Below are 17661 nucleotides of genomic sequence, written 5' to 3'. Positions count from 1 at the left end.
ATGCTTTTATAGTTTAAAGAATAAGTATATTAAGTGAAATATATTAACAGTATTCAGCCCATTAGTGTTGATTTAAACATATTTTGTCTTGAAGACAACACTAACAGTACACAACTACACACAACTGAACACATTTGACAACTCTAGCACCACCTACAGGTTACTTAAAAGCATGCTCACCACAAACTCTTAATAAATAGTGCAGTCCTTCATCAAACAGCTAGCAGTATTCACCGTTTCCTTCCTCTTGTTTTGCAGTGTCAACTCACGTCTAACACACCCAGGCAATGAAGCAACTTCCAAACACACACACACAAAAATCAAGTCAATTCGATGGAATAACGGCCACAACCTGATGAGGAAATTACAAAATTTCAATTGTATTTTTATTGGAAAATTATTGAAAACAATGTAAGCATTAAAAACATAGGCATTGGATAGAATATGGCTAGTACTCAAGCTTCAACTGTGTCCTTACAGAGTGCCTTAAATACCAAGCGTTGAGATTTCTACATAGGATAGCTAAAAATACATATCACACTTTACTAAATTGACTTTATAAAATGTCACTGTACAATAAAGGTTCAACGAGTGGCAAGTCTATACAAACATAATGTAAAGGAACCATTTAGTAGAACTATCAAGAGAAATTAAAATACAACAAAATAAAATAAAGTCACTATTTGAATATCTGAAGATTATTGTATGCTCCAAAAGTCTAAACATGAATTGTAAAAATGAATGCGATGGGGAATTCATGTACTCTGAAACCTGAAAAAAATACATTTTAATGTGTTGTTTTAAATGGTATGTGGTTACCCTCATCCACCAAATGATATAAAATCCAGACGTGTTTCAACATTGCTCATTAACAGACCCAACAGAGGAATATCCTGGTCCATAGAGGAACTGTACACAGTGGATTGTGCACTGGCCCAATACGAGGTACACTGCCAATTTTTTTATCGTGAAACTTTTCAACTGATTACTGTGTGAAAATATATTACAAGATGTCTCTAATCTTTCTAATATGGATTTGTGCAAAAATGATCTACCAAGACTTTATCATCAGCGACCCAGGTCAGAAACTAGTGTACAGGGGAATCCACATTAGTATCTTCCATGCATACAAACAGGATCCTTACAAAAAAAGGCAAGATGTAAAATATTTACCAACAGTTACAAAAATATCAACATGAATAAATTAATTTTCTCTACATTTCTTTACTGCCCCGCTATCTACCCTCTTCCAACAGGTGGAAAAGAAACCAGGCAAACGTAATACAGGCTTCTCTACAACTGAGACAGAGAAGCCCTGTAATACGTCGCTATGAGTCCTTCGCTACTCTAATCAAGAGTCTGACCCTGCCCTGGTGCCCCGTAAGCATCCGTGCCATCGGAGAGCGTGAAATACATGTACAACAGTCGTAATTGTTTTGCAACAATTAAAAAATATGATAGCAGACAATCAGGAAGCAACCTTGAGAAGCAAATAAAGTGAAGACGTGAACTCTGTGACCTGTTAAAATCATCTTAAATCTCAGCTACAGTGGTCTGATAGCAGGTTGTTAGGCATCAATCTGTTGCTTATGATAATAAAACAGCTACAGTCATATGCAAGTCTGACAGCTGGTTTCTCATAGCAGGCTTGCGAGGCTGGTGGTTGGGCCGTTCTGGGCTTGGATCTGGACAGGAGGAGGGCCATCAGTCCACTGAAAAACATACAGAGAAATACCGTCAAGAACTACAAAACATAGACACAGAATAAATACACCACAGTGAACAAGTGTAAATATGTAAATCCAATATGGAACAAGAGAAAACTTTATGAACCATGCTGTTTCACATACACTGATGAGGTTATGCTCAGGTAGGCTGCAGGCAGCAATGTGGTCCTGCAGCAGCTGCTGGGAGAAGTTCTGGTGCATCTGGGCCGCTTCATGGGCGTCCATGTTGTTCCCAAGGGCCTTGTTCAAGTCTGCAAGCACAACAACAAAACAAAGTCAAGGTATTCTCAATGTAAAGCTGGAGATTTCATTTAAAGTGTGAACCTGTAACAAATCTAAAAACGTAAATCATGTTTTACTAGGATAAGGGAAAATATACCTTTCAACAGTGCAGACGACCAGAGCTGAACAGACATGTCAGGGATCTTGCTGGCCAGCTGCATGGCAGGTACAACCATGTTGTTGCTTTCCTAAAAAGAGAAAAGAGAAACTTTTTAGAAAACAAAACAGGTGGAAATGATTAGACAACAATCCTTCTTTGTCAACACTGATAGCATTGAAACGGTTTTGAAATATGTGTACGCTACTACACCCGACAAAGGAGGGGACATTTCCACACGTTTGTCCTGTCAATTATTAATTTGTGCACACAAAATAAATCTCCACGTCAGTGATTTGGAACTCTCATATTACTTAACCTGTGTAAACAAATTAATTGAAGTTGATACCTCAAATTAGCTACTGTAGCAAAAGGAATTTAAGCTTACAGTTGTTGTAGCTTCTCAGATTAGGAAAATTATTTCTCTGGGCAACTTTATAGAACTTTTTGCTTTATCACCCATCTCTTATCCTTTTTCCACCAAATACGCTCTGGTTCTTGAACCAGTTCCAATTCAAGACTCTTGGAACATTGGTGACGTCTAGCAAACGTCTAGTTTTGATCAGGAACATTGTGATCAAGGATGTGTTATCAATAAGGGCGTTGCACACAACAACCTGTACAATATGACGCATCACTTAGGTTTCGCGTTCTGTTTGTTTACTGCTTTTCAGGTTACGAGCCTGGAAATGGAACATAACTGGTTCCACGTTGGTGGAAAAGGGAGAGGAATGCTCTGACACCAACCAATGGTACCCCATTTTTTGCTTAAGCTCCCATAATGGCTCCATACCGGCTGTCTGGGGTAATCCAAGTCTCCAGAAGCCCAGAGATCACAAATTGATTTGAAAAGATGTTATCTACACCCTCGACACATGGTGGAACATGTGCACCTACTTCAGACGTGGTGAACTACACTTGCTGTAGGAAGCCATTTGATTTTATTTTCTGTTGTTTGCTTGGTCCCCACCTACTTCAGTTGTTTAGGAGAATGCTGAATTTCTGGTTTGTGGTGAAGCTCCAGAAAATGTTTTGTGGTCAACATAAATTCTCCTGACTCCATGTCTAAATTTAGATTTTGGGTGAACCTATCCTTTAATGTTCTGTTTGGACTTCAAGCTGTTCCAACACAGGTGTTCAACCCCAGTCATAGCCCAAACAGGGTAGGAAACTGGCACCCATTAGCCATCAATCAATCGTGGTAAATATGTATTTATATTGCATGGCCAGTTCATTGAACATGCATTTGTATTTAGGGACATTTGTCATATGCTAAACTTACTCTATGGTTGCCCAGTACATAGAAGATGTGGCCCAGCAGAACGAGGGAGCAGGCGGTCAGTCTGTTCAGATCCTCAGCATTAGACATCTTCAGGGTTTCCCTGAGGAACCGTCTGCAACACAACAATACATATATACATGCATAAGTATGAACAGGGTGGACCTGGGGGTGTTTTTTTGCAAGAAACAACTGAACATTTGTCGTACTTGGCCTCGTTGTAGCGTCCTTGAAAGAAGGACAGGAGTCCCCTGATGTAGAAGGCAGCAGCACGGAGGCAATGGGAGCTGAATCAAAAACAAAGACAATGATTGTATATTTAATCATCCATTCAAGTTTTAACAAGATGCATTGCTTTAATGTACTATCACACGTTATATACAAACTGCCTTAGGCCTCCTACCTCACTGGGAAGTTATGGTCTGGGTTTATTCTCTCCAGCAGGCTGTAAAGCTGAAGTAGAAATGAAAAACAGGAAATATGTTTAAAAGTGCACCTCATAGTTTTTAAGGAGTTGTATGTATTCCAGTTACCTTTCTATCAAAGTAAGAGTGTGCTTTTAAACAAAACAACTTCAACATACTGACTGTGTTCTTAAAAGAAGATAAGGATCACTTATATTTGATTATCAAAGTACTATACTGAGACATTTTACAGTTGTCAGTGCTCTCTGGTGGACAAACTCTGTAATAGCAAGCCTGTTTCTAAATCACAACAAACGCGTATTTTTGGCTTTCCATTGAGCAATTCCTTCTTACTCTGCGGCTCACAAACACATTAATGACAACAAAACTGAGATAAACTATTGGCAATGCTGATGTAATGATCAGGGTCTACAAAAAAGTAAATCACAAACATCATATGATGTACACTAACCACTTCCTCCAGAATTGGTTTATTGCATTACTGCGTTGTGTTTTAAAGATGTGGCTCGTTATTACTTAACTGACCTCCTGGTGTCGGTTTCCTTCCCTAATGTAGACACTGGCCAAGTTGGTTACAATGTATGTCCACAGTTCCTGGTGTGTGGTGAGCTGAAACACAACAGATCGAACATGTTTGAGGCAGCAGCAGATAATAGAAGTAGAGGAAAGAGAGGAGAGAAGACGATATTGGTGAGAGTATTTGAGGAGAGGCAAAAAAAAAAAGAATTGCTATAAACTCACCCGCAAGGCTGTGGTAAACTGTGCCTCTGCATTATCCATACAGTTCACAGAGATACAGTAGAGACCCTGGGATGTGAAAAGACGAATAGATCGATGATTACAGATGTATGTCATTAAAACAGGGACGTATTTGAAGTATTTCAAAAGGTTTGTTTACTTCAGACTAAACAGCTTTTGGAAATATAACACCCTGTTATTTCCCATGTCAAGTTCCTTTGTTCTGATGTTTAGCCTATAAAGTTTTCACTGGTTTTTATCCGTTTCATTTTTTTTCAAGGTTAGTTTGGGCGTATTGGATTGTTCTACATTTTTTTAAAAATGTGAAAATTAAGTCCAGATTTTGCCGAGTGTTTGATTGAATTCTCAATTAATTCAAGGTGCACTATGTAGTTTTGGGGAAGACATTTTAATCAGAAGAGAAAGATTTTCATTGATTTTTTTTTTTAATGCTGAAACAAACTAAACAAACTCTTCTTTTTCATGACTGAATACATTGAATAAACAAACTGAACTTAAAAAGGACAACAAAATTTCACTCTGTTTATATGTGGCAGACCCTGCCACCTTTCTAGCTTAAACGGTGTTCTGGGGACCTTATTTTCCTTTGAGAACTGCTTGTTTATTCAGTTACGGAAAAGATAAAATATTTCTGTTTTTGTATTATTACATCATTTATATTGTAAAAAGAGTGTAAGTTTGTTTACTTCAATTGAATAAAACAAAAACTATTTTCATGCTTTTGTTAACATCCCCTTTTGGTCTTTGTCTTTTTTTAAATTATCATTTAGCCACCCCGTCCTACTGCAAATGATGGGCAACAGTATTTTAAATAAAAATGGGGATAACAATACAATAACAATATTTAATTACAAAACATATGATGACACCAAAAGAAGTCAAACAGAACTGACCACCGAAAATATGTCTCACATAGATTTGTTTACAGTGGACGTTACAGCAAAACTGATTTTAGTTGTTTTACTTATTTTACTTGAATTTGCGACCGTTTTCTGAAAAAACAGATGTTAACTTGTCTTGGCTTGCAAAAGTATCCCTGCTCACTCTCACTCACAGTATTTAAGATGGAAATACTCACTAATAGAGTGTGAAGCTGAGCAGCGTGGTTGGTGAATAGCCTTGGGGACTGTTGGCACAGCTGACACACCTGTGAGATCTGAGTGGACAGAACAGACAGTCTGTGTTCACTTTCACAAGCATGAAAATTAATTTTTGTGACATGCTACAAAATGGAGCTCTCAAGATTGCCCCATATTAAATATAACAGAACTCCAGTAATGAGCACAGATACAGAAACAATATACCTCTTGTAATGCAGTGGCCTTGTGGCCTGTGACGAGTCGGCACATGATGATGTGCTCCAGTAGAATGACTTGAAAGGTAGAGAGGATGGGGCTGCAGTCCAACACTGAAACAGAGATAAAAATTAAAAGCGTATACAAGCAAGTACTGCAAAATGTAGTTATTCATGATTTTTAAATAAAGCACAGGAATAAGTTGAGGAACAAACTTTTTAGTTTCTCTAGTTGCATTAGAGCCTTGTCTGTGTACTTCTGGGCTTTTTCCAAATAGCCTGCTTGCATGGAGTGCATGACAGTCACCTGCAAAAAGACAAGAAAGACAGCACTTTTAACATTGTAAACCAATTCCTGATAATGTGCATGCTAAACATTTTTTATAAGCTTCAAGTGACTAAATCTCTGCAACACTGTAGTCATATCAAGCTATCCATGGGGATATACAGCCAACACAATTATGAGATACAGCTTACTTGCAGTCTAAACACATAATAATAAAACAGAAACAAGGCCTTTTGTCTTTGTGCTCTCCTCTTCACCTTTCAAAATGTGCTCTGAATAAGGTACTATAAGTAGGTTTTGTCACCTATATCCAAGGTTAAGGGGCTAAAAAAGGCTCTGCCTTTACACCATAGTGTACAAAACAACACCAACACAGTGAATATCAAATATTTGATAGAATTTCCATTTCACACATTCAAAATACAAGTGCTCAAAAGATGTTTTCTGAAAAATAGTCCGAAACTCTTCCTGTTATAAGGAGGGACTCTTGACTAGAGACCTAAAACCACTAACGAACTACACTAAATTACACTAAAAACTAGCCAAAATGCAGCATTGTTTTTTTTTTGTCTGGGGAAATTAGATATCAACACTAAGATACAGATAGAAAAATTCTTCTTTTGTCCAACCAACAGTCCAAAATCCAAAGACTTCATTTACTGTCATAAATGATAAAGAAAAGAAGCAGATCCTCACAGTTAAGGAACCAAAAATGACTGAAATGATTAATCGTTAACTGAAAAAGTTGGTGATTAATTTTCTTCGACCAATTGACTAATAGACTGCAGAATTGCTGCAGCTTTATTTGACACCAATGTAAAAAGAAATTCAAGATTCTTGGCACTTAAGAGTGCAGGTTTGTTTACAACGCACAGTGAGGGAAAATCTAAGCAAAGACTGCCCCAGTGTTGTTTTGAAAGGCTATAACTGTTGAGGGGAAAAAAAAAAAGAGAAGTGGCATTACCAAATAGACAAGCACACACATGTGCTCCTTGGGCAGCCAGTGGAAGAGGTCAGCTGGGTTGCTGGGCAGAATCTCATCGTCGTGGAGTGTAGAAATGGTCTGGATGCACTGCTGCAGCTGTTTCAGACATGGCTTCACACTCTTCACCTAGAGAGACGTGACAAAATACATCCCATCTCAGCTTCATGTAGTCTGAGACATCCTGACATCAGAACAGATGTACCATCCCTAATCCCTTAAAGAAATCAATATGTGCATGCATGCTAATCAATGAATTTCCTATGTGTTTTTAAGTACCCTCATTTAAACCCCTCTGAACAACTCCGTCCCACTTTATCCAGCCCTTCCAGACTGGTTATCCTACCTGTCCAGCATCCAGGTAGTGTGTGACCTGAAGGACCAGGAAGAAGACCCTCAGGGACTCCTTCTGGATGGGGTTTCCCTGCCAGTTTTCTACAATAGTTCCGCACAGTGTGAGTAGAGGATGCACCTCCCCAAGCTTCCTCTCCATTAGCAGCAACTAAAAGAAAAAAAAAAAAAAAAACATTGCCACAATCAAAACTTGATTGGTTTGCTCTAATGTTGAATAAGAAAGATAAGTAATAGACACAAAAAATATAATGGTGCAAGGAGTTTTGAATTGTGTTTGAAAATAAAACACAATTAATACTACCATGATGTAACAGTACAGATAGAATAAAAAGTTAAAGCCGAACAGATGACTCACCATTCCTTTACTGAGGAGAAACAATGCCCTGAAAAGCAAAAAACAACTGAGTGATCATATTTTCAGTTAAATGGGAACTTTAATGTTTTGCCTTTAATTCACAACACATTATGTATTTATGACACAAATACAAGTCGAAAGTTACATTTGCAAAGTAGAAAATGGAATTAGGGTATATAATGTGGTTATTGCAAATAATGTTTGCAGTTTTCTGTGTCAGCTGTGCTTTAGTAAAGGGTTACTGGAAATGAGAAGTCAGTAATAAGAATAGAATTTCTGTCAAGAGATAGTCCACTTCCGATTATTTGGTTTGGAACAGCTCTTAGATGGCAAACCCTCCGTACACACATGCAAACTGAGGGGAAGTGGATCTGTGTGGGTGTACATTAAAAACATATGAATTACTCTTACTTGCTCTATCGCCATTTTGTTTCAGTGTGCCCCAGATGAACAGCGATGTTTAATGAAGTTGGAGGTGTAAGAAGCTTGCCACTAAAACCCTTAAATATTCAGTCAACAGAGGATTGGGTGACATTTACCTGGTATATTCTGACCCAACCACTCGGGCGTACTCAGCTCCAACCCCCAGCAGGTCACATGCTGACACCAAGTCTTTCTCCAGAGTATGAAGTTGCTGAAAGAGACGAGAACATTCCTGTCGTCACTGGAGACTCTTTTACTATTTGGACACAAAGTCTGGACTCCAGCAAAATCTAACTACAACAAAACAAAGTACCAAGTGTGAGCAAACAGCACTAAAACTAACTACCAGCATGTTATTAAAGCTGTTGTGAAACACTGTTGGACACTGCTGTACAGAAAAATGACTTGTGAAACAATTTCACCCCTTAAAAAGGTGAATATTCATACTATTGCAAAAACAATAACAATAATAATACATACCGCCAACTGGAACAGCAGTCTGCAGTGCCAGTATGGTGTTTGTTGTGAAATCTGGATGGCCTTGCGCAGTAGGGGTTTTGCAGAGTCAACCAAATTCTGAAACATTGATTGAAAAAGGATCATTAGTCAATAATAAACACCAATGCAAAACCTACCAAGAATGCATCATGGCATACACAACTTCTAATACCTTGTACATTTCACTTCATTGTAGTGCAGCTGAGCTAATGTTAATTCAAACTCACGATAATAACTAACGTCAACGTTACTTCAAATACATTAAAAAAAAAAAATAGCTTACCTGTTGGCAGAAGAGTTCAGACAAAATGCTGGCAGCTTCAAATTTGACATCTTCAAACTGAGGGACTTGTTGAGATATAAACCACTGCAAGACAAAAGATATGATATGTTAGCCGCGTCACAATGTCGGTGTTTGCTATCTTTATGGGAAAAAATAATCCCATGCAGCGGCTAACGTTAGCTAGCAAATGAAAAAGAACCGAAGCGGCCGACTCGGGACGAATGTATATTAACAAAAACTACAACAAATCCTATGTTTCAACTTCTTTACAAATGTGGCCTTCCTGAATGACCGTCTATTCAAGTATTTCGGCCGCTGGCCAGTTTTTTTTCAGCCTGTGGCCTACACCCGTCCCCTTCTCCGCTGCATCCCCGTTGTTTCCTACATCGAACGTCCCTCACCGCTTTCTCCAAGTGGCTGCGGGCCAGCTCGCTGTTCTTGGTGTGGTGGTAGAGAACCGAGCCCAGTTGAAGATGTGTCCGGGCCTCGATCCTCTGTGGGGGCTTAAACTGAAACACTGCCTGGAGACAGTGCACACATAGTCGGATTTTTGGCGGACTGGAGGTTCGGAAATGTTCCGCAAAGCCGAGTAGGGCGAGATACCAGCGCTCCGGGGCCTCTACGTTTGACGCCATTTTCCCCGACAACAACAAGTTTTTCAGCGCTGTGGCGAGACTCCCGGGTTGCCAGGTTCGGTGATGTAGAACCCACAACAACAAGCCTCAACCCTTCCCTTTTGTTTTATTTTCTTATTTTTAATTTAACATCTAATCATGCATAACGGGGAAACTGTAACGCTGTTTCATAAAGGACTCTATACCAGTTATAATATTTTCAAATAATAAGTAATAAAAAAAAAATACAATGTATAAATTAATTTAGCTGTTTTATTTTGAGGCACTTGAAGTTTGAATAATTTCAATTTTGTGTGGCATTATACTTTTACTTTATCATGTTCCTTTTTTTAAAAAAGACACTTTTTTCTTAAATACAGTATATCTATCAAAATAAGGTTCAATATGTAAAATATACTGTAAAGTTATTTTATACAGGCTTCCAGGTAACCATATGGAGTGCTATGGGTCGCCCATAACATTAAAGTATTTCTGAAAGGTTACAGTCAGTTGAAACTCAAATTGTTCTGTCTGTACGAACATATATTTAATCATGGCAACAGCACGAGTACCATTTATGTAACATATAAGCAAACCTGGCAACCCAATGTTGAGGATAAACTCGCGAGATTTCATCCAAATAACGAGACTCGCTCATGGATATTGTAGTCCAAATATTGGCGAACGCTGTCCCAGTTTCTTTAAGACCTTGAAAAGCCCAAATAATCTTGTGCGCAGTGTCAGATAGCAGCAGACTTTTCTCGCAGGCGTCGCCTATAAATAGACAAAACGCTCTGTCGCAGCTTTGACATTTGTCTTTTCACATTTATCTCCAGGAACGTCAACAGCGTGAAAAGACGTGAAGACACCTCCCAGCTTGTTGTAAGTTAAAAGAGCGACAGCCCAGCCTCCAGCGAGCAAACAAGAAATGTGTGCAGGATCGTGCATGGCAGACTGGTGACCGACATAACACAGCGAAGAAACTGTAAACACGGGCTCCTGTTAAACAGACGAAGGTAACAAAATGCAGCATTTAATCAATCAATATCCTGATTGAACTGCAATAACAATGCATGGGCCTGTTTATTTATTATTATTATTTTTAATTGCGTAACTATGGTTGGCAGTTTACTTGAGGTGTGGTCTTGAAGTTATTTGCACGCATTACTTCAGGACATATTTATGTAGGCTGGGTTGATTTATAAATATGTACAGTGTGTTTGTTTTTGTGCTGGAAGGTTACGACGGATTAAACAGCAGAGCTTTTGTAATGCAACACCCTGTTTACAAGCCAGGCTTGTTTGTGTGTGTTGGGAATGGTACGTGCACGTAATCACGCAGTCGCATTTTGTTAAAAAAAATAAATAAATACAGAGGCAGTGCGACACGGCAGGCTGTTGTGTTAAATAAAATGTATTTTAATGGTACAATAATATATCCTCATATATATGTCCCTGCAGCAGGCCCTCCCTGGATGAGTGACTGAGTGTGGTCACAGCCTGGGTAATCTGTGAAGGGCACACATGGCCCACTGTGTGAACGACCATCAGAACCGCCTGCCTGTGGCCCAGGCCACTGTGCTGGCCCTGCCACCACCCAGCCAGGCAGAGGTGAGTGCCTCCCAGGACTCAGTCGTTTCTTCTGCTGGAGTACAAATGAGTCGAGTTCTCACTTGTCATGACATGTTATAGGAGCTTGGATGTGGATTGTTTACAAAAGCTTAAGTAGGACAAAATAGGCCATTGGCGTGATAACAGTGCATTTAAAGGTGCACTATGTGGTTTTGGGGGAAGGAATTTTAATCAAAAGAGAAAGATCTTTATTGACTGTTTTTTTTTTAATGCCTAAACAAACTAATTAAACCAACTGTATTAGATTTTGTGACTGAATAAACCGAATAAACAAGCTGACCTTGAAGGACAACAGAATTTCATTCTGTTGAATATGAAGTAAGATGAATTAACGTCTCTCACTGAAATCGTAATTTTCAGGAGGAGGTTTTGAATTGAAATCCTACATCTCAAAAGAAAGACTGGAAAAAGGAGAAAAATAAAGGTGCGGTGTGAGGAAAGAAAGATCTCCATTGACCCATTGTTATTTTATGCCTAAACAAACTAAATAAACTCTCTTTGTTTCCATGACTGAATAAACTGAATAAACAAACTGACCTTAAAGGACAACACAATTTCATACTGTTTTACTCTGTTTACATTTGGCGGACCCTGCCACCTTTCTAGCTTCAAACAATGTTCTGCGGACCTTATTTTCCTCTGAGAAGAGCTTGTTTATTCAAATAAATATTTATTGAGTTTGTATTATTACCTCATTAATATTGTAAATCTTAAAATTCTGAGTTTTAATTTCTTCTCCAAAACTACATAGTGCCCCTTTTTTAAAACAAAAACAAAAAAAACAACAACCTGAAATTCCATTAAAATGTACCATTCGTGAGAATATTGTTATTCTCCTTTTGCCTAACTTGTTTACCATAAATCCTGAAACGAGCCATACTGCGTGACTCCCAGGCTCTGCTCAGTGTTGTTGCCACATACACTCAAGCCTTCCTGGTACTATACATACTTTTAAAGGACATGCCTCAACCGGTGTGATGCTGTAAATAGCAGGCAGGTGCCAGCTAATCTAAAGCTGGCCTTAGTTTGCGAAGCAATACAATAGGTGGCATTGAATGAGGTCGGTCATGGAAGGTGTTTACTGTAGTGTCACCTATTTGTCAACATACAAGACAGTTTTTTTTTTTAATATAAAATGTTTATTTTAAATTAGCAGCAGCTGACCCCAGACAAAAAATGTGTCTAAGTAGGTCAGTTTCACCGTCATACATCAAGTTGTAATAGTTCAAAAGAGTGAGATCCACAACTGTGTACTCACTGTCCTGGTTTAAGTTGTGAAACCTGCCTGTTATTCCTGCCAAATGCTTTTCTTATCAGTTTCTGGGATTGTTTATTGGGTCCAACTGTTCCTTCCAGCTAAATGAATACTGTTGAACGTGCACACGCACACAAACAAACAGCACGGCCTCAGTGAAGCGTCAGTCGGTGTTATCTGTTGTGTTTTAGTCATAACCGCTGAGCCACTCTGGCTGTAATCCACGTGCAGATTTTACTGTGCTGTTGCTGAAGGATAGGGTTTTTGTGCTGATAATCACGTGACATTTGCTCTACATATTTATAAGGGTCAGATAGACAGCTACATAATGAGAGATATATTATTAAACTCACAAAAAACAGTAATCCAGTGTAAGGTTTCGAAGTTATCTGGAATTTATCTTAAGGGTCAGCGTGTATCAGTGTCAACGTGACTAAATGTCTTCTGTATGTGTGTCCAAACAGGACTTGAGGCCCACAGGGACGGCGCTGGACTCCCTGCTGTGTGGGGCATTTGCTGGAGCCGTAGCCAAAACAGTTATCGCACCTCTTGATCGGACCAAGATCATTTTCCAAGGCAAGAATAACTCCACAGAAAGATTTCTTTATAAATATAGAATCTGCACACAGACAAAAGCTGCCATATACTGTATATGTAAGCGGGTTAAATTATTTTCTGTGCATAACACTCCAAAGAAAATGCATCCACTGTTCTCCTGTTTGTACCAGAGTTTTCGGGGGAACTGTTTTTAACTAATTGCTAATCCTCTTAGTCGATGTTTAGCCTGCGTGAGAGAGAGTGCTGTTTAACCCTCAAGTTCACTGTGTCTCCTTTTATTGTTCCACAGTGTCCTCAAACAGATTCTCAGCCAAGGTGAGTTAATGTTTACATCTTAGCTGCAAGTTTGTCTTAATTTACCTTCTTTAATATACATTAGTACAAACACAACTGGCAGCCAGGAAAAAACATTTGGTGGTCACAGTTTCTCTCTTTCTTTCTTTTATTCAATTCTATATTAAGTAGTTTTTGTGTTTCTGTGACTGAGAAGACGAGCAACAGACCAAATAAATATTTATAGTCATGCTAACCAGCTAGCCACTTTGGGGTGATAGTCCAATAGTAAACAACACCAAAACTCCTCCTGTGCTCTGAGCTCCCAGTCGGTGTAGAGTCAGCTAATACGACCACTAGCTGCAAGGCTAACTGAGCTAACCAGCTAATGGCAGCCGCAGTTGGCAGCAGTTACACTGGTGATATGCTGCCCCCTATTTGTTTGGAGTATGATTATGACAGGTAGCCAATTCTTACATATTGCACCTTTTAATATTTTAAGACTACCATGTTAAATGTATATATGTGGAAAATGTAAAGAGCATCTATCTCTGCTCCTGACCAAACATATTCACTACCACCAGGAGGCCTTCAGACTCATCTACTGCACTTACATGAAGGATGGGCTGCTCAGTCTGTGGAGGGGAAACTCTGCTACCATGGTGAGGGTCATGCCGTACGCTGCCATCCAGTTCTGTTCACACGAACAGTACAAAAAACAACTGGGAAGCTACTACGGATACCAGGGAAAGTGAGTAGAGAATTTGTCTTTCAGTAGTAGATTTTTAATTCATTCATTCATTTAAAGGAGACCTATTAGGCTTTTTTGTTTTTTTTTTCCTTTCCTTCAGTGTCTTATAGCTTCTTGTGCATGTAAAAGATCCTGAAAGTTAAAAAGCCCAAAGTCTGCATCAACAGAAGCTCCTCTCTCCCACAGAAAAAACTGCTCCTGAAACACCTCATCAGTAGTCCTGCCTTTAATTCCGTGACTTTATGACATCACACTGTCACAATGTCAGACATTTGCATAATTAATGCCATATTTATGGTAAAAGTGAAGCTAACTGAAAGCTGAAAACATGACAGAGCCGACAAGAGACATTGTGAGCAGTGCTGGCTCAGGCACGTGTGACCTGACCAATCAGAGCAGACTATTCGGGAGGGGGTCTTAAAGAGACAGGAGCTAGAACAGAGCGTTTCTGACAGAGGGGGAATACAGTGCTGAAGCACTGGACAGTAAGAGAACACTGATGCATATTTTGAGCATTAAAGCATGTAAACCTATTCTAATAGTAACCCCAAATAAAATTAAGAACCTGAAAATGAGCAAAATATGTCTCCTTTTAACTATAAAAAAAGGAGGTATGATGGTGAACATGGTAAATATTGTACATGCTCCATGTCTACAAACTAACGGGTGATGTCATGGTGGATTTACACTTTGGGCATGTTAGCGTGCTGACCTTAGCATTTAGCTTCAAGCAACAAAGTGCCAAAGTAGAGCCAGAGACTGTAGCGTGGCTGTAGACTCTAGCTTTTTGTATCATTACTTATTACAGATTATTGTGTTGTTTGTTTCAGAGCTCTGCCTCCTTTCCCACGCCTCCTGGCTGGTTCTCTGGCCGGCACCACTGCTGCTATGCTAACCTACCCTTTGGACATGGTGCGAGCCAGGATGGCAGTCACGGCCAAAGAAATGTAAGCACATAACATGTACCAAGGGGTCCCTTTAACCCTTTTGAGTGTATTAGTCCCATTGTTGTCTTTCCTAGCAGGCATACATAATGGTAAATGGTTTTGAACAGTTTTGTTTTTCCTTTCCACAGGTACAGCAACATCATGCACGTTTTTGTGCGCATCTCCCAAGAGGAAGGTGTAAAGACCCTTTACAGAGGCTTCACTCCCACTATCCTGGGTGTCATCCCATATGCAGGAATCACATTTTTTACATATGAGACCCTCAAGAAGCTTCACACAGGTACTGATTATAAATGCTTTTCTTTCAATGTCGGCATTCAGTCCAGTAAAGTGACATTTTGGATGTTTAGCTTACTAAAAATGTGTCATTTAGAAGTTAAACTCTTTCTTTCTTCGTTTCCTGTTCTCGTTCTAGAAAAAACAAGGAGGTCCCAACCATACCCCCACGAGCGCTTGGCTTTCGGTGCCTGCGCAGGCCTGATTGGACAATCCGCCTCATACCCTCTTGATGTGGTACGTCGGCGCATGCAAACGGCCGGCGTTACCGGCTCATCATACGTCACAATTCTGGGGACCATGCGTGCAATCGTATCACAGGAGGGAGTTATACGTGGACTCTACAAAGGCCTGAGCATGAACTGGCTCAAGGGGCCCATCGCTGTTGGAGTTAGCTTCACCACGTTTGACATCACACAAAGCCTTCTGCTCAAACTGCATCAGATGAACTACTTCACCCACTGAATCAGTCGGAAGTGACAGAGGGGCACCGAACAGCACAGATGAAACTGATTTGAGGGAGGTGGTCAACTCTGACACATGGCAATAATAAGTGTCCATAGGTCAGTGCAGGATCGACTCCTGCACGACACCTTCAGACAGGATGTCGGAGGAGCAGATGAGGGGAATGTGCACAAAGAAACACTTTTTAAACGCACAGTCACACTGAGAGAGTCAGGAGACAAATAAGAGGTGTCTTAAAACTGTCGTTCGCACAATCACAATTTTATTTTGAAATCATGACACCATCAAGGTGGCAGAAGTGATTTAAGGTGGATAAAGTTGGGTTTGTTTTGGATTTAGAGGACTTTGTGTTAATACGATAATGCTTGCACTTTGTTAAACCTGTATTGTTCTTTCAACTGAGTACTTTCAATGAGTTTTATTGCTTTTAATTTTGAGAGAGATTTTATTTTTGTTTTAATCACATTTCATTTTTTATTTTTCATGATTTTAAATTGCTTGATGACGCAGTTTTACGATTTGTAACGAATGGTCGATTGTGTAATATGTTTTGTTTTCATGCTCAACGTTATGACGGTGCCTATATGGATTGAACTGATGTACATGGAGCGAATGATTGTACGGAAGGAGGGTGATCATGTCAGCAGGACTGCAGTTTCACTGTCCATCCAGCACTGAGGAGGTGTGATGTCGTATTAAAATGTCTAATAAGTGGAGTCTAATCAAATATATAAGAAATAAATCTAAATATATAACACATTCTTTGTTTATATGCATATTAAGCTTTCACATTTTTCAGCTGGGTTCATCATCGCTTTAACTTGATTGTAAAGTATTGTTTACCTGAAAGTTTTAAAATATGCCAAAGCACTAAACTCAGTCATAAGTCTCATGCGATTAAACGTGCACTGTTTAGTGTTGGAGAAGAAATTCAAACTCAGAATTTTAATATTTACAATGTTAACGAGGTAATGATACAAACTCAGAAATATGTATTCTTTTTATAACTGAATAAACGACCTGTTCTCAGGAAAATAAGGTGCCCAGAACACTGTTTGAAGCTAGAAAGGTGGCAGGGTCCGCCACATAGAAACAAAGTAAAATAGTATGTAATCGAGTTGTCCTTTAAGGTCAGTTTGTTTATTCAGTCATGAAAACAAAGAGAGTTTGTTTATTTAGTTTGTTTAGACATAAAAAAAAAATAATAATCAGTCAATGAAGATCTCCCTCTTCTGATAAACATGTCTTCTCCAACACTACGTAGTGCACCTTTAAGGCATAATTATACTTTCACTGCTAATGTAAATTTCAAAGATACAGTATTTCCAAAGAGTTTAAAGTTGCTCCAAGTTTAACCGACCATTAAATAAAGTGTCCATCAACAACAGAGAGCAATGAGTCCTTGTGTCCACTTGAGGGTGCCATGTGATAAGCAAAGCTAATCACAACATCAGCGACATGAAAGACTGTCTTAATTTAGACATTTGAACTGGACTGGGATTGATATAATAAGTTTTTACTGACTGAACAAAGATAGTACATTTTAATGGTAAAATAACGGATGTTTTTTGGTCTTAATTACATTTCCACTTTATAAATCGTGTTGTTTCTCTGTTTGCACTGATTCCCCTCAAAGACAGGTGAAATTTTATGACTTAAAGTATGAATAAAATAAATTATCTGCAATATGTCATATATAATGATGTAAAATTACAGTGTATGTACTACCTAAATTTGATTAATCATATCTGACCCGCATGTGTGTGTGTGTGTGAGAGACCACCTATCCATTCACTCACAGTAGATGGCAGCATCGAGTGGCGACTCTTCTCGGAGCCTCCTGGACC

At 39.1% G+C, this 17661-nt stretch overlaps 2 protein-coding genes across 2 annotated transcripts; one reads left to right on the top strand and one right to left on the bottom strand.

Annotated features, from left to right (window-relative positions):
* Positions 1-356: 356 nt before the first annotated feature.
* LOC141004876 (MAU2 chromatid cohesion factor homolog) lies at positions 357-9712 on the bottom strand. The gene is made up of 18 exons (XM_073476565.1): positions 9446-9712; positions 9045-9128; positions 8744-8839; positions 8380-8474; positions 7841-7868; positions 7478-7633; positions 7114-7260; positions 6080-6170; positions 5874-5977; positions 5648-5725; positions 4552-4617; positions 4336-4419; positions 3789-3838; positions 3595-3672; positions 3389-3500; positions 2107-2197; positions 1851-1978; positions 357-1712 (listed from the first exon to the last, which is right to left on the bottom strand). Exons 1-18 carry the CDS (start codon positions 9677-9679, stop codon positions 1638-1640), a joined length of 1797 nt encoding a protein of 598 aa, XP_073332666.1. The 5' UTR covers positions 9680-9712; the 3' UTR covers positions 357-1637.
* Positions 9713-10573: 861 nt separating this feature from the next.
* LOC141004826 (mitochondrial coenzyme A transporter SLC25A42-like) lies at positions 10574-17199 on the top strand. Its single transcript, XM_073476492.1, has 8 exons — positions 10574-10674; positions 11119-11268; positions 13009-13120; positions 13392-13417; positions 13960-14126; positions 14957-15073; positions 15202-15353; positions 15489-17199. The coding sequence occupies exons 2-8, from the start codon at positions 11182-11184 to the stop codon at positions 15812-15814; spliced, it is 987 nt and encodes a 328-aa protein (XP_073332593.1). The 5' UTR covers positions 10574-10674; positions 11119-11181; the 3' UTR covers positions 15815-17199.
* The last annotated feature ends 462 nt before the right edge of the window (positions 17200-17661 follow it).

Source organism: Pagrus major, chromosome 11, assembly GCF_040436345.1.
Source record: "Pagrus major chromosome 11, Pma_NU_1.0".
Classification (NCBI taxonomy): Eukaryota; Metazoa; Chordata; class Actinopteri; order Spariformes; family Sparidae; genus Pagrus; species Pagrus major.
This window is presented reverse-complemented; position numbering and strand designations above follow the sequence as displayed.

What these genes read in the sequence shown, in the direction of transcription:
- LOC141004876 (XM_073476565.1), bottom strand. Translation starts at nt 9,679, where the DNA reads ATGGCGTCAAACGTAGAGGCCCCGGAGCGCTGGTATCTCGCCCTACTC. An exon ending in ACTACCTGGATGCTGGACAG is followed by an intron (nt 7,261 to 7,477) that starts GTAGGATAACCA and finishes ACGTCTCTCTAG; the next exon opens with GTGAAGAGTGTGAAGCCATG. An exon ending in GTCGTCTGCACTGTTGAAAG is followed by an intron (nt 1,979 to 2,106) that starts GTATATTTTCCC and finishes TTGTGCTTGCAG; the next exon opens with ACTTGAACAAGGCCCTTGGG.
- LOC141004826 (XM_073476492.1), top strand. Translation starts at nt 11,182, where the DNA reads ATGGCCCACTGTGTGAACGACCATCAGAACCGCCTGCCTGTGGCCCAG. An exon ending in GACCAAGATCATTTTCCAAG is followed by an intron (nt 13,121 to 13,391) that starts GCAAGAATAACT and finishes ATTGTTCCACAG; the next exon opens with TGTCCTCAAACAGATTCTCA. An exon ending in GCAGTCACGGCCAAAGAAAT is followed by an intron (nt 15,074 to 15,201) that starts GTAAGCACATAA and finishes TCCTTTCCACAG; the next exon opens with GTACAGCAACATCATGCACG.